This window comes from Lampetra planeri, chromosome 1, assembly GCF_965212315.1.
Source record: "Lampetra planeri chromosome 1, kcLamPlan1.2.h2, whole genome shotgun sequence".
Classification (NCBI taxonomy): Eukaryota; Metazoa; Chordata; class Hyperoartia; order Petromyzontiformes; family Petromyzontidae; genus Lampetra; species Lampetra planeri.
The window spans coordinates 24440659-24453341 of NC_136107.1; the positions used below are offsets into that span (position 1 = coordinate 24440659).

A 12683-nucleotide genomic window follows, 5' to 3' on the forward strand; every position below is an offset into this window, starting at 1 on the left:
TGGGATCTTCGGAGAAAACTAAATCACGTTATATTGTCACTTATTGGTCAGTGTTTTTACAAAAAAAAACCCACTAAATCTGCATTGATGAAGCAACTGTCAAAGACCTGTTACAATGTTTAAACATCTTTGACATGTGCACAGCTTTGTTTCTGAGTTTTGACTAAGAAAATAGCAACAAACACCCATACACGGTTACAATTAGTCCACGCCAGCCACCTGTCACTTGTGCTTGCATCTGTATTTATACAAACTACGCCACTTTTAAAACCAAAATCAAATCTCTGAGCCTTAGTCTAACAACTGCTTTCATTCAGTGAGATGTCTTCGCAGCCTGAATGCTTAATTTTTTTTAAATATATTTATTGCCATACACCACCATCAATTTATCAACCCTCAATTTTTCGAAGTCTACATAATAGTCAAAATACTGCTAATTCTAGAAGAGACCACTTTCTGTAATAATTTCGAGTATGCAAATGTTTTCTATAAATATCTTGTTTGTCATCGAATATGAGAACTGGACTCTTTAAAACAACACCATAACCTTGAATTTTGGACGATTATTTGTCCATGATAGTATACTGTACTTAAACACACATCAAGACGAATCATCCATAAGAGGTTTTTGGGTTAGATCGCGTAAATATATAAATGTGTCGTTAAAACCCGCCACCACCCGACACAGCAAACTAGTAAGGGTTGTCACGTAAACAGAACATGCCAATTACACGTTAATAACATTTGTCCAGCAAACAGACATCTCCCTTCTGGGATTTGTATGTGGGGTCAAGAGGCTAAAGGTCAATTGCCCAGCACACAAACAGCAGCTCTGGTTTAGTTGTGAAGCAGATAGGTCAAAGGTAATAAGCCAGACAAAGTCTACAACACGATAACAATTTGGTAGAAAGCAGAGCAGAACGTGCTTGAACTAAAGCATAGACATTTAGATTACGTGGCTACTACAAATGTCCACGTGATAAGCCACTTCGTTGAACTATCATGTGTGGCCAGGTCGCTTCTGAAAAATAAGCCAATAGTTCAGTGGGCTTTATCTTAGAGAAATAAAAAATAGTAAAGTTTTATTTATTGAGAGATTTGCTTACCTTTCCATTACACTCCTGTCGTGTTTTTGTATTGTTTGTGGTTCTAACTTTATGACCCGCCCCTACGGGACATCTGTGAAAAAATAGCTTAACAGCTCATCGGATTCCTCCAAGATAAATAAAGATTCTGATTGTATTAAAAGCATATCTACAACAATACATAGCACATCAGTGTCTGCAGAATGTTGGTTTGTAGGATGCCGTGATGGCTGCCTATTTCGAGGGTCCAACGATGTTTAAGTGAGGAGGGGGGTAAGGCTGTTGACCTGAGGTTGTATAAAGAAGTGGGTTGTGGTGTTCATGTCAGTAATGTTAAGGGGAGGAGGTTGTGAGGAAGAGGACTGTTTTACACAGTGGACGGAGTGGTTATTAAAGGGCACATGTCAACTGAACAAATGAATGTATTGTAATGATCTAGTTGTATGGGCATTTTGGCAGCTTTACCAGCTATATAATGTGGCCAGAATCTCAGTTCCAGCATGACATCAGTGTGGCTGCAGGCATTCGGTGCATGCGAGCTGTGATTAATGCTCAGCAGAGACCTGAAGGCGTTTCATTTTCTGTGCAGCTTTCCTCGAAGCACACCCAGTCATTTTCCCATGTAGGACATACACATGGCTAAACTTTATGTAAACCGTGTCGGAGCAAGTTCTAAGGAATGTCTGAGTTTTATTTCAATGTCTTGACACCAAAGTAAGCCAGAAATATTTAATCAGAAGACCAAATCAGTCCATTAATTTACAGCTGCGGAACATCTGCAATTAATGTTCTCTTAAAAACAGTGCTCAGCAAAGGAGACTTTTTTCTTGAGAACGAAAAAGTATAAATGGACATTCAATAATTATTGGTCTGCAAATAAAGTTGGACACCAAAATAAAACACATTAAATAGATCTTCAATTGCAATGTCAACAAAGTCGTCACGTAAATTATTTCTGTTTGCGTTTATCTTAGAGCACGTGAAGACCTCCACTTACCTACAGTATCAGGTATTCTCTTTCCAGAAACCTTCAGGCAAAATTCCACTGAAAAGCTGAGAGAGGACAGCACAGATCACACAGGTTATAGTGTCCCCAGCCCAAATGCAACACATTGTGGCATTGACTGCACTTCCTTTTATAGGATTTCATGGTGAAAAAGACAATAAACAGCCCAAATCCTCAACAGTTGCTTGTGATGTTTTTTTTAACAATAATAATGGACTGTGTATAGTTGTGCGGGCACTTACCTATATTATTTCTACTCTCGAAATGTGTCAACTTTTCATCGATTAAAATGTCTGATGAACAAATTAATTGTGACGAAGCTTGGAAATTTTTGTGTGTAAAATGAAAGCCAGAGCACATTCCGACTAAATACAGTGACATCGGAAGAATAGCATCTTCAGGAGAAGCAAATAAACAAACCTGAAATAAGTAATTACAAAAAACAATACTTGAACAGTGAATAGTGACTGCTATAAATGTTTACCTAACATTTGCAGCTTAAAATCTGATGGCCGCAAAAGTCCCTTCCCTAAGCATGCACTTACAGACACCACCACTCTCTATTTTCATCCAACTGTCTGTTGATAAAAACTATCACGTTTCAGTCAAATAACGCCAGTGCCAAAGTGGGTCCACTCCATATTACTAAAGGAGCAATGGGTGGGTGTTCATCCCCACTCATTGGTCCTGGGCCAGTGATGGACGTTGCTCCACGCGCCTATGGGAGTAACCAGTAACTGCAAAGGACCTTCACTGTCGGGACTACACAAAGCAATACACATAGCATAAGTATTAATTCGACCATTATCCAATCTAACAGGAAGCTTTGTTCACAAAGGTGCTTTGACTCATACGTGGTTGATGTCAGCAAGTTTCAGGAGAAGGTCGCCATGAAGAATAACGCTGCTGAGTAGAGGCACGTGGACACGTTGTCTCGAGAATGTAAGGAATGTGAAAGGAAATTGCTAACAGGTGAGGGCACATTCGGTGCTGGGATGTTCATTTAATTGGTACCAAGTGGCCACACAGAACCTTTCATCCACACGTCATGAATAAAAATACAATGCCACAAGTAGAATTGTTTTCTAGATTTCAAAGCCTGTAAGTTGTCAAGATTGAGATCGTATCATTTTTCCTTAAAAAGGAGAACCATTTTCAGATATGTTTGGACTGTTTGCATGCTGGTTAGTTTGGTCACTTGCTACTGAACCTTCCAGCCCACACGTGGATGAATCCCACACGTGAATGAATCCCACTAAGTTTTTCTCAAAGGATTGATTACCCTACACTGAGCCACCAAAGTAGCAGCACACCGAATAAAAGCACAGTATAAACACCATATTTGTAAAATAAAATGTATATATATACACAAGTTTAAACAAAGGACAAAGAACAGAGAATGCACTCTCAAACTAAAATATATTCTAAGAAACTACAGCATTTCTTTGAACATAGTCAATGTTGTATGTACATCGTGTATTATGCCCATGTTTATTATGAGTTATAAGCACGGCAAGCGTAGCAGTAGCAGCAGCTACACATACACGACTAAAACAGTCAAACACTATTAACACGTGAAATTTACATCATCCATTAGTCAGTAGCAATTCCACTGACGCTCTCATTGTTCTCTTTAAGAACATTTATAAGTAATTACAACATCCAGGCCCAGCCAAGGGAGCAGGGCAGCACAGGCTGCGATGCCCACGCAAAACACAAGCCAGAATGGGGAGAGCATTAAAAATTCCTACCTCGCCACAGCCAGTGCCAACACACAACACTCTTACATTGATTTATGCCAGCATTTGCATGGCATTTCTGTTACTGCAAACTCCGGCATGTGACCCACATAGGGCAAAGGCGGTTTTGGTCATTTGTCAAATTAATTAGATTGGCCTACTTAGCCATGAAACTGCAATACAGAGCCTTTGTATGGAGATTTTTTTTTCATTGGGTGCTTTTAGTGTGCTAGAGACATGCAGAAGCTTAAATTAATAAATGAGCTATACTTAATGTAGTTAAATAATCAAAAGGAGTAGTGTGGTGGTTGTCGATAGTGCTGGCAACCCTCAGCCACAGGTGGAAATTTCACATTATTAAAGTGGGAATTAGATTTCCCAAAGACGATGACAACTTCTCACAAATGAGTAGATAATGCTCAATTTACAGACCCCAGGAGGGATAGCAAAGTGGATCGAGCTCTCACTGAGATTTTGAACTCACACCCTTCTGTGATGAACGGTCAAGAACATTCAGGCACAGTGCCACTCAACTATAATATTGCATCATGCAGTATGGATTATTTTAATCATAATAATAAGAAACAACAATCTAATTTGTGTGGTTATTTAGACCCTTGTCATATGTATATATGAATAAATATGTTCATGGAACTTAAGAAAAGTAAATCACAGGTGTTTAATTATACATTTGTCATGCTGGAACCGGCTTAGACAATGCTAAAATTCTCCATTAATGTCTAAATTGTTCCTTTGGGCCACTGATATTGCAGCATTACTATGAAGGTAATAAACCACTCATCAGCACAGAGGAGAGGGGTAATGTGCGCCTGGACTTGCTGAAGTCTAGTTGTGAAAAGTGGCAATAATAAAGCCGGCAGCAACAATGATGACGAGTGCACACGTCAGATACCCAAACGGGGCTTGTATTTGAGTTTTACTTTTGAAGCATGCTCCTGTTAAATAAAGAAATAAATGTTACCATGAGGCCTTTATCAGCAATATAAACTTAAACTTGTCAGACATGACATGCAATTCACCTGAGGACGGCTGCTTGCATTGTGGCCGAAACGTCGTGAGAATTGTTTATTATTTTATTACTTCCCTTCTACGTGACTTTACCGAAAAAACCAAGAAGATGAATCCCTGCAGTCACGAAAGCTTTAAATCGAAAAATACTGGACGATTTATTTATTTACTGCGGTTTCTATTATGCCCTCTCACTCGCTCTTTAAGTCTAGATCCTGTGGCAGATTTTGAAGCGTCAGTTTCTCTGTGCAATCCAACAAGTTGGAACCGTATCAAGAAGGGGTAAGATTCACACCCACCCACTCACTACCCACCCTTCCCAGCAGTAAGTCCATGAATTGACAATTTGTAGTTTTTAATTATCATCGAATTTGTATTGTTTGTTTTGCTGTTGTTTGTAATTTGTGTTAAGGTTTTTGCTTGCTCCTGTGAGCCTAAATTTAACACGAGCGTATCAATTTCAAGCATTGCAAAACATTCTCACATGCGAAATTTGACGCATGTTCCATATTTATAAGAATCGGCTGTGATTTATGATTCAATGCAGCATTTATTGACGAACCAAGAAGATGAATAGCAAGTGGTTTATGATATAATTTAATTCAAGTATAAAGACATGTCATTGCCATCACCAAATACTGTCATTATCACTCAAATGTTATAATCTATTCAGAGAAAACAGTATAGTATCCAGAGTTATTTTGCAGTTAACAGAGAAATTATATCTTATGTTTTATTTAAATTATTTTATTATTTCCATTCTACGTGACTTTACCGAAAGAACCAAGAAGATGAATCCCTGCAGTCACGAAAGCTTTGAATCGAAAGAGAAATTATACCTTTGAAATACCTTCTTGAAGACAATCCACTAGGAGCCAAACAAATTTAAACCATTCTTCAGATGTTGCAAATGCTCTGAAGTGTATAGAACCTTTAATAATGTAATGTGGGTTTTTGTATATCTAAATCTCTACAAATTAATTATAGGAATTAAAAGCAAATTATGAATTCCAGCACAAGCATCACATATACCTTTGAAGTCTAGAACCATAAATCATATCAGCCAGTGGAAAAGGAATTGGGTGAAAAAGTGAAATTAAAAAAATTGAGTGAGTAAATTAAGAAATATTACTGAATGCAGCTGGGCCATATAGCCTTAATTGACTTTTGGGGCAAGTGCTGTTAGCAAGCACCTCTGAAGGTCGGCACAGCAGACAAGGGGGGTGGGGTGGCCAACACCACACCCGGGCCGCTTTCGTCTCCCCAGTGGTGATGTTTACACATAACACCAGGTACTTTTTTGAAGCCGAGTCGACCTAGGGGAGGCCCAGGACCGGTTCAAATAATCGTCACCGATTTTGGCCATGAGCGGGAATGAAACTCAAGTCGCGGGTTCGTAGTGCAACGCACGAACCGATACGCTACCGCTCCCCACAGGAAGTGACAGAGACGTGTGCACACACAGGAAGAGATGAATGAGGCAAGCAGGTCAGTGCATCCAGCAAAAAACAAAGCTCACCAGGACTGCAGGGTAGTGTAACCAGTCACCATGCAGCTCCTGTTCTCAGGGTGCAGCACCATGGGGGAGACCGTGAGCTCCGCGCTGACCGTCACAACTGGGCGCGCCCTGCACACAGTCGTGCACACATCACGTTACCACCCGATTGTTCCTATCACTGCCGCCTGTGCTTTACAAGGGAGTTAAGACTCGGTACCCTTGATGCCTGGAGTGGGCATGGGTGCTTAGTGTATGACTGGCATACACGCCAAGCACTTGTGGGGTTTACTCATCATCACCATCAATCGTATAGAATTGTATTATCATCCATCTAATGTTGGGAAAACCGCCACCTCTCGCGAGGCTCCATCACTTGGTGGTGGTCAATAGTGGTTGTCGTTTACATCGATTGCTTCTTGCAATAAAACCATGGAATTCCCACCACATGTCTCTTGCAGCGGCTTTTGGATAACTATAGAACAAAGATGGTCACTGCATCGTGCACTTTCAAATGCGCTTTTGCGGCCGTCTGGAATGCTCTTCCTTCCAATAATAGGAAACCACTGGAGCTATGCACTTTCAAATCTAGGTGGAAAATGTATTTATTTAGACCTGTTTTTTGTGTTTAGTTTGTCGTCCTTCCCCCACACCTCTTATTAGTATGGTTGGCTACATACGGTGCAAAATAAGTTCAACATATATGATTACATGATCATAGTTCAAGTCACATTAGACCATAGGGACACCTTCAGATTTGACTGAACACACTCATGAAAATCAATTACTATATACTACAAACTCAATCATGAAGGTGCCCAGCTGGACAAAACATCAACTTTTTCAATCGTTCCCAGCAAGAGAAAAATAGATTGTATTATACATATTCCACACACATAACATTTACAACACCATGCTCTATGGAGATTATTTCCAGTTCTGGCAAAAAAAAGATTGCAAGACCAACAGGACTATTTCCTCACAGTCTCTAGAAAAATAATTCAGCAGTCTTGTGCAGCACATTGTGAGATATGCCTCATCACTGTCAGCTTATCTTGTCGGGGGTGGCCAGGTTTAGGGACAACAGCTATACTTGTGCCAGCACCCTCCGTAATTACACTGGTGAACAAAAAAATCATTTTTTTCTGGCCTGGACTTTTGCAGCAGTTTTAGACTAATTTCAGGGTGCTGATTCCAAATCAGATTTGCTCTATCACATCTCATTTTTATGCTATCGGCATACCCAATTTTCATAGATTTTATCCGAAATTAACTCTGTCACTTATGATTGCAAGTTGTTGCGAGTCAGTGACTGCTTTAGTGTTAAAATATGGTGCTGTATTTTTAGGATAGTGTGTTTATAATATCATTTTATGTAGATATCCACATTTATTTAATATTTTTCTTCTGCAGTTTTTATTGAAAATGCAATATTGATATCTCAAAAACCTGATGTGATAGACAAAAACTGATGCCAGATTGGGAATCAGCACCCTAAAATTACCTTAAAACCGTTGGAATACCTTATGCCAGAAAAAGTGTGTTGACCAGTGTTATCTTTCATCTCAGACATTCTCAGCCCATTGGTGCAGGCCCAGCATAAGACTCCTACCAGCCTAGTCCCCACTGAGGGCGTTTATTCTCTACAGCCAGGCAAGGGGTCATGGAATAAGACCCCCGAGGAGCCAGACTTCAGCAATGATGAACAACATTGCTGCTGTTGCCATTTCATTTTATAGGCTTTTAAGAAATAACAATATTCCAAAGTAGTAAGGGATAGGTACTCGGCTCCAGTGGTACTGCCACAAGTGGTGACATTCACATGCCTAGGCCAAGGAGCAGCAGCTCCATAATCACACAATTGATTACCACGAAGCAAGGCCATTGTTAAGTCAAGCAAAATGTTATTTATTACGTGATTATATAAATGCTATTTTAAAATACTGCAATGCACTATTATAGGATTGCACTATTTGCATATAATATTCTTAGAGTATATGGTTTGATTTGTGCCATATATACAAACATACATATAGTATACTGCATAAACTTGTATGTGTACACACATACACATGTTAACAAAATAATAATGAATAAAGATATACTTATGCATACATTTATAATATAAAGCAATATGTATATTTCTACGAATACAATAACCAAATCATCTACTACCCATTCCCTTAACACCGAATACCTCCATCGAACTAACATTATGTAGGTATGTTGAACTTACTGCACGTAGCCAACAATGATGTGTGACGCATACAAAGAGAGCGCCCCGTTGAGTACTGCGCTGCCCTGTAACCTCAGCAGCGATACAGATTGTCGCCCTGTGCATAGTTCGCCACTCGCACGACTTGGGGGATAGGCACGGGTCAACAGGAAAGACTTGAGGACGTCAATCACGCGGGCATCAAGCCGTGTCAGAAACAGAGCCCTCGTGTGCAGCCTTTGTGCGTCCTACAGCGAGGCACGGCAAATTGAACGCCAGATACGGTTATGCCGCAGCATTTGCAGATAACCTAAATGGGCCACAACATTTCTCCCAAGCACCGCACCGGTGGGTCACACAGGAACACCGCACGCCAGCATGAGCAGCGCCGGGGACTGTCGGTCTCTCCGAGCAGCTCTCCCCCCGCTGTAACGCGAGAGCACTCACCATGACCCAGCAACATCGGTGAATGCATCACCGTGACCAATGATGTTAACGCTGGCATGACTTTCCAACCACATGTTGCACACGACCGCTCTAAGTCTCAGTCCATGCTCATGGGTAATCGTAGCTGCACAAGCAGCAGATTGTGTGTCCCCGTTCAGATTTGATCTTTCTTTCCTAAGACGGGTTTTATATGAAGACACGGAGCAGCCATGCAGTCACTGCATGGCTGCTCCGTGTCGAGATGTATTTGACATTGAAATTGCACGTCAAACAAACTTAGTTTTTTTTTATACTAGGGAAGTGTGGCCATGTTTTAATGTCATTTTAAACTAGTAATTTTCCTCTTACATCAATTTAAATATGTATTGTCAAACCGAGTTTAAGGTTATTATCCTCATTTTTTTTTATCTAAACATTATGACTATTCCACAAAGGTGTATTGATGATTTCCAAAACAATGTGTTCTTTATTACACAATTAATGTGCCGAAACCTAATCGCTACGTGTATATGGGCGTTAACTAAGAGACAATCTCTTCCAATGCTCCTGCCAAAGTAATCTGCTCGTTTTCCTCATATATAAGAGGGTGTGGGGGTTAGATTCTCACCCTGAGACCCGTTTATATTCAGAGTTTGCATGTTCTCCCCGTAGTCATGTAGATTTTTCTCCAGATCCTCCGGTTTTTTTCCCTCCCCATTAAGAAACATGTGTTTAGAGTATTTGGCTGCTAGAAATGTCCACGTGATAAGCCACTTCATTGGGCTATCAGTTGTAGCCAGGTCACCTATGAAAAAGAGCTGGCAAAACAAAAATAGCGGAGGAAATAGTTTAGGTTAACAGTGCAACACTCACCTATACACAATGGCCTTGTCCACTCCGAAGGCTCCAACAATCAAATCTGTAATAAAAACAGGAGGGAAATGTACACTACATCGTTTCCTCTTGTCCATACATAGCAAAACACAACACCCATTCATATCACCCCCTATAACGTTCTGAAACAAAACCCCATTCGAGTGTCAAGCTAAACAATGACACACCCATCATCAGCGGGAACAATGTTCAATTTAACCATCATCCCTCATCGGAGATCAGCGCTGTTCACGCTTCGTGATGCTGCACATTCTGTGGCAACACTTTCATGCACTGAATAACACAGTATTTAATTAACAAGTCCATTGCATTTTTTTCTGGTAATGGATTTACAATGTGGGCATGGGGCAGCTAGGATCACAGCAATAGTTTTGTGTATTTATATGCAGTACACCCATTTAGTATGCAAACTTCAACAGTAATGTCCTATAGTTGCAAAAACATTATTTTAACCTAAACTTAAATGCAAGAGCAAAAAAACCCCTCAAATAATCAATATCAAAACTTCTTAACAAAACTAATTTGAAATGCAAAATGGTTTCAGATATCTTTAGAAGTCCAGGTGCATTGATGCAGTAAAAAAATAAGAATGACGATTGAGATTGATTGAAGCAGTAATAGTGGCCAAAGAAAGAGAGCCAAGTCAGAAATGTGTTAGTCGTGACTTGACAGAAGATGATGCATATAGCTCTCACAAAGCACCCACTGGACAGAAGGCCAAGCTCTAAAAGTGGACTATTTATATTTGGATGAAAAGCTGAACTGGAAATTGGTTTTACTCGTAGAATTCCTTTCGTTTCACCTGCTACGAAGGCGGTTCCAATTCTCTAACTTGTTGCTTATATATTTCGATTGGGTATTGATGCAGGCAGACATCATTATCTGGAAGTTCAGGATTCCCAGCAGCTGGTCAAGCAAGACTATTTGTGGTTATGCGATGCCATCCAAGCCGGATGAGAGTAAAGCTCCCCCCGCTTATTGGGAGGTGGTCATTTATTCTAATTTTGGCTGATTCCACTGAACGTTATCTGGCATCCAGAGAAGTAGGGATTGGAGAGTGGCACCGCGGCTTGGTTCTTAAAACATATTGGTCAGGACATGTTATTATTAAGTGCTTCATAAAAGTCATACTAATAATAGTATTACTCTGTATTCAGAATTGTCTTCAAATGCATGAAATATGCATCACAGTGTATAGTGTGCTGACATAACAGAAGACAATTTCTCTGAACTGTCAAAATCTCTCCCGTTTATATGAAATGCATTTTTTTTTTATCACTCTTGCAGTGGTGCTAAAATGTAATATAACTTTCACAGGACCCAATCAGGTGCTATGAGCCTGCTAATATGCTCCACATTCACAAAGAATGGAAGAAGCCAAAGGGTAGGGAAGCACTTCTATGAGAGAAACTAAAAACCGTTTTAAAAACTCCAACCGAAACCTTTTACAGGGGGAAAACAACTTTGGAGTTGTTTTCCAATGGTGCTGTAAAGTGTGCCACACTGCTTTCAATCCGAATGAACAAGAGTAAACATTTAGAAATCGCTCCTTTGATATTAAGATCTTGGCTAAGGTGTTTCTGGCTATATGCAGAGGAAGTTCTGCAAATCTCGAGGCAGCAGAAGGTGCAGAATCGGTCACTGGTATTCTTCAACTAGCGTCATGGGAAAAAAAGGGCCAAGATGGAAAATTTCGATAAAATAAATAAATTAATGTAACTCTTCAGATAATTTTCTGTTTTTTAATAAATAATATATTTTGTGTAAAAAAGCATACAATTTTCTTATTCCATCTGTAAAACTATTTGGCACAATTAGGGTTAACATATCCACACACACATTCCCCAAACACATTAACATTGGCGTGAAAAGAAAAACACGTCGTGTGTACATGCCATGTGTGGCGTTGAGCGTGTGCTGCTGGCCAGACTAACAAATGATGTGACCATGTTGATGTAGCATCTCTTGATCACACAACACTGGGAAAATTGCACACTTCCCATTGTACATTTAAAATTCCATTCAAAAAAGTCAGCAAAAGGTTGAAACTAGTTTTTCGTAAAACATTAATGTCAGTAGCAAACATTAAAAGGCAAATTAGAGTTTCTTGAGGTGCAATAAAATTAAGTGCACCCAAGAGGCAAGCGGAGTCCACACACATGCAATGTAGCCATGACACTTCTGTCCATTGCTCAGTCAATGCCCCATTCCCCCTCCCCCTTCTGAAACCGAGCACCGAGAGCCGGTGCTTCTTCTCTGCCCGCGGTACACGTGCTGCGTGTGTTGTTATAGCTCAGAGTGAGAGCCAAAACCACACGGTCTTCATTGCAGGATGTTTATAAGCCTTCGTTGTGGCTTGCACGAACCCATTGGAGGAGAAAATGACTTTGCGTTGATACTTCCATGCCTACTTGGGGTTCAGACAGAGTCGGCAGCCTTTTGTGCACAACATTAACAATTAAATAAAGGTCACTTGGTTACAATGGAAACTCACAATCAGTGGTGTGCCATTGTTTAGACCCCATGTAACCCAACAATTAATCTTTCAAAAGCAGACCGTACCACTCTGGAGCAATCGCAGTGCTGGCCCGGTTTCCTTCAAATGTTTTCCCATTTGACTCTCCCGTTTAAAACCACGCACCTATCTGCTGCCATCTTTGCAGGAAAAATAACAGTCATTATTTGGAGGCGTTTTTTTTTACCGAAAGCAGTAATTATGGGGTCATTATGCAGCCCGAATCCTGGGCCAATTAGACCTGGAGGCGACGGCAGCTCATAGGTTAACCAAAGGCCA

General features: G+C 40.3%; 1 protein-coding gene across 1 annotated transcript in view; it reads right to left on the reverse strand.

Moving 5' to 3' along the window:
* The window catches only part of LOC144720554 (integrin alpha-8-like), a 127337-nt gene that overhangs the window by 46059 nt on the left and 68595 nt on the right, over positions 1-12683 (reverse strand). The window contains exons 14-16 of the mRNA XM_078597350.1: positions 9869-9914; positions 6379-6486; positions 2083-2138 (exon numbers count right to left, since the gene is read on the reverse strand). Coding sequence (XP_078453476.1) covers positions 2083-2138; positions 6379-6486; positions 9869-9914 — 210 coding nt within the window. The remainder of the gene's footprint in view (positions 1-2082; positions 2139-6378; positions 6487-9868; positions 9915-12683) is intronic.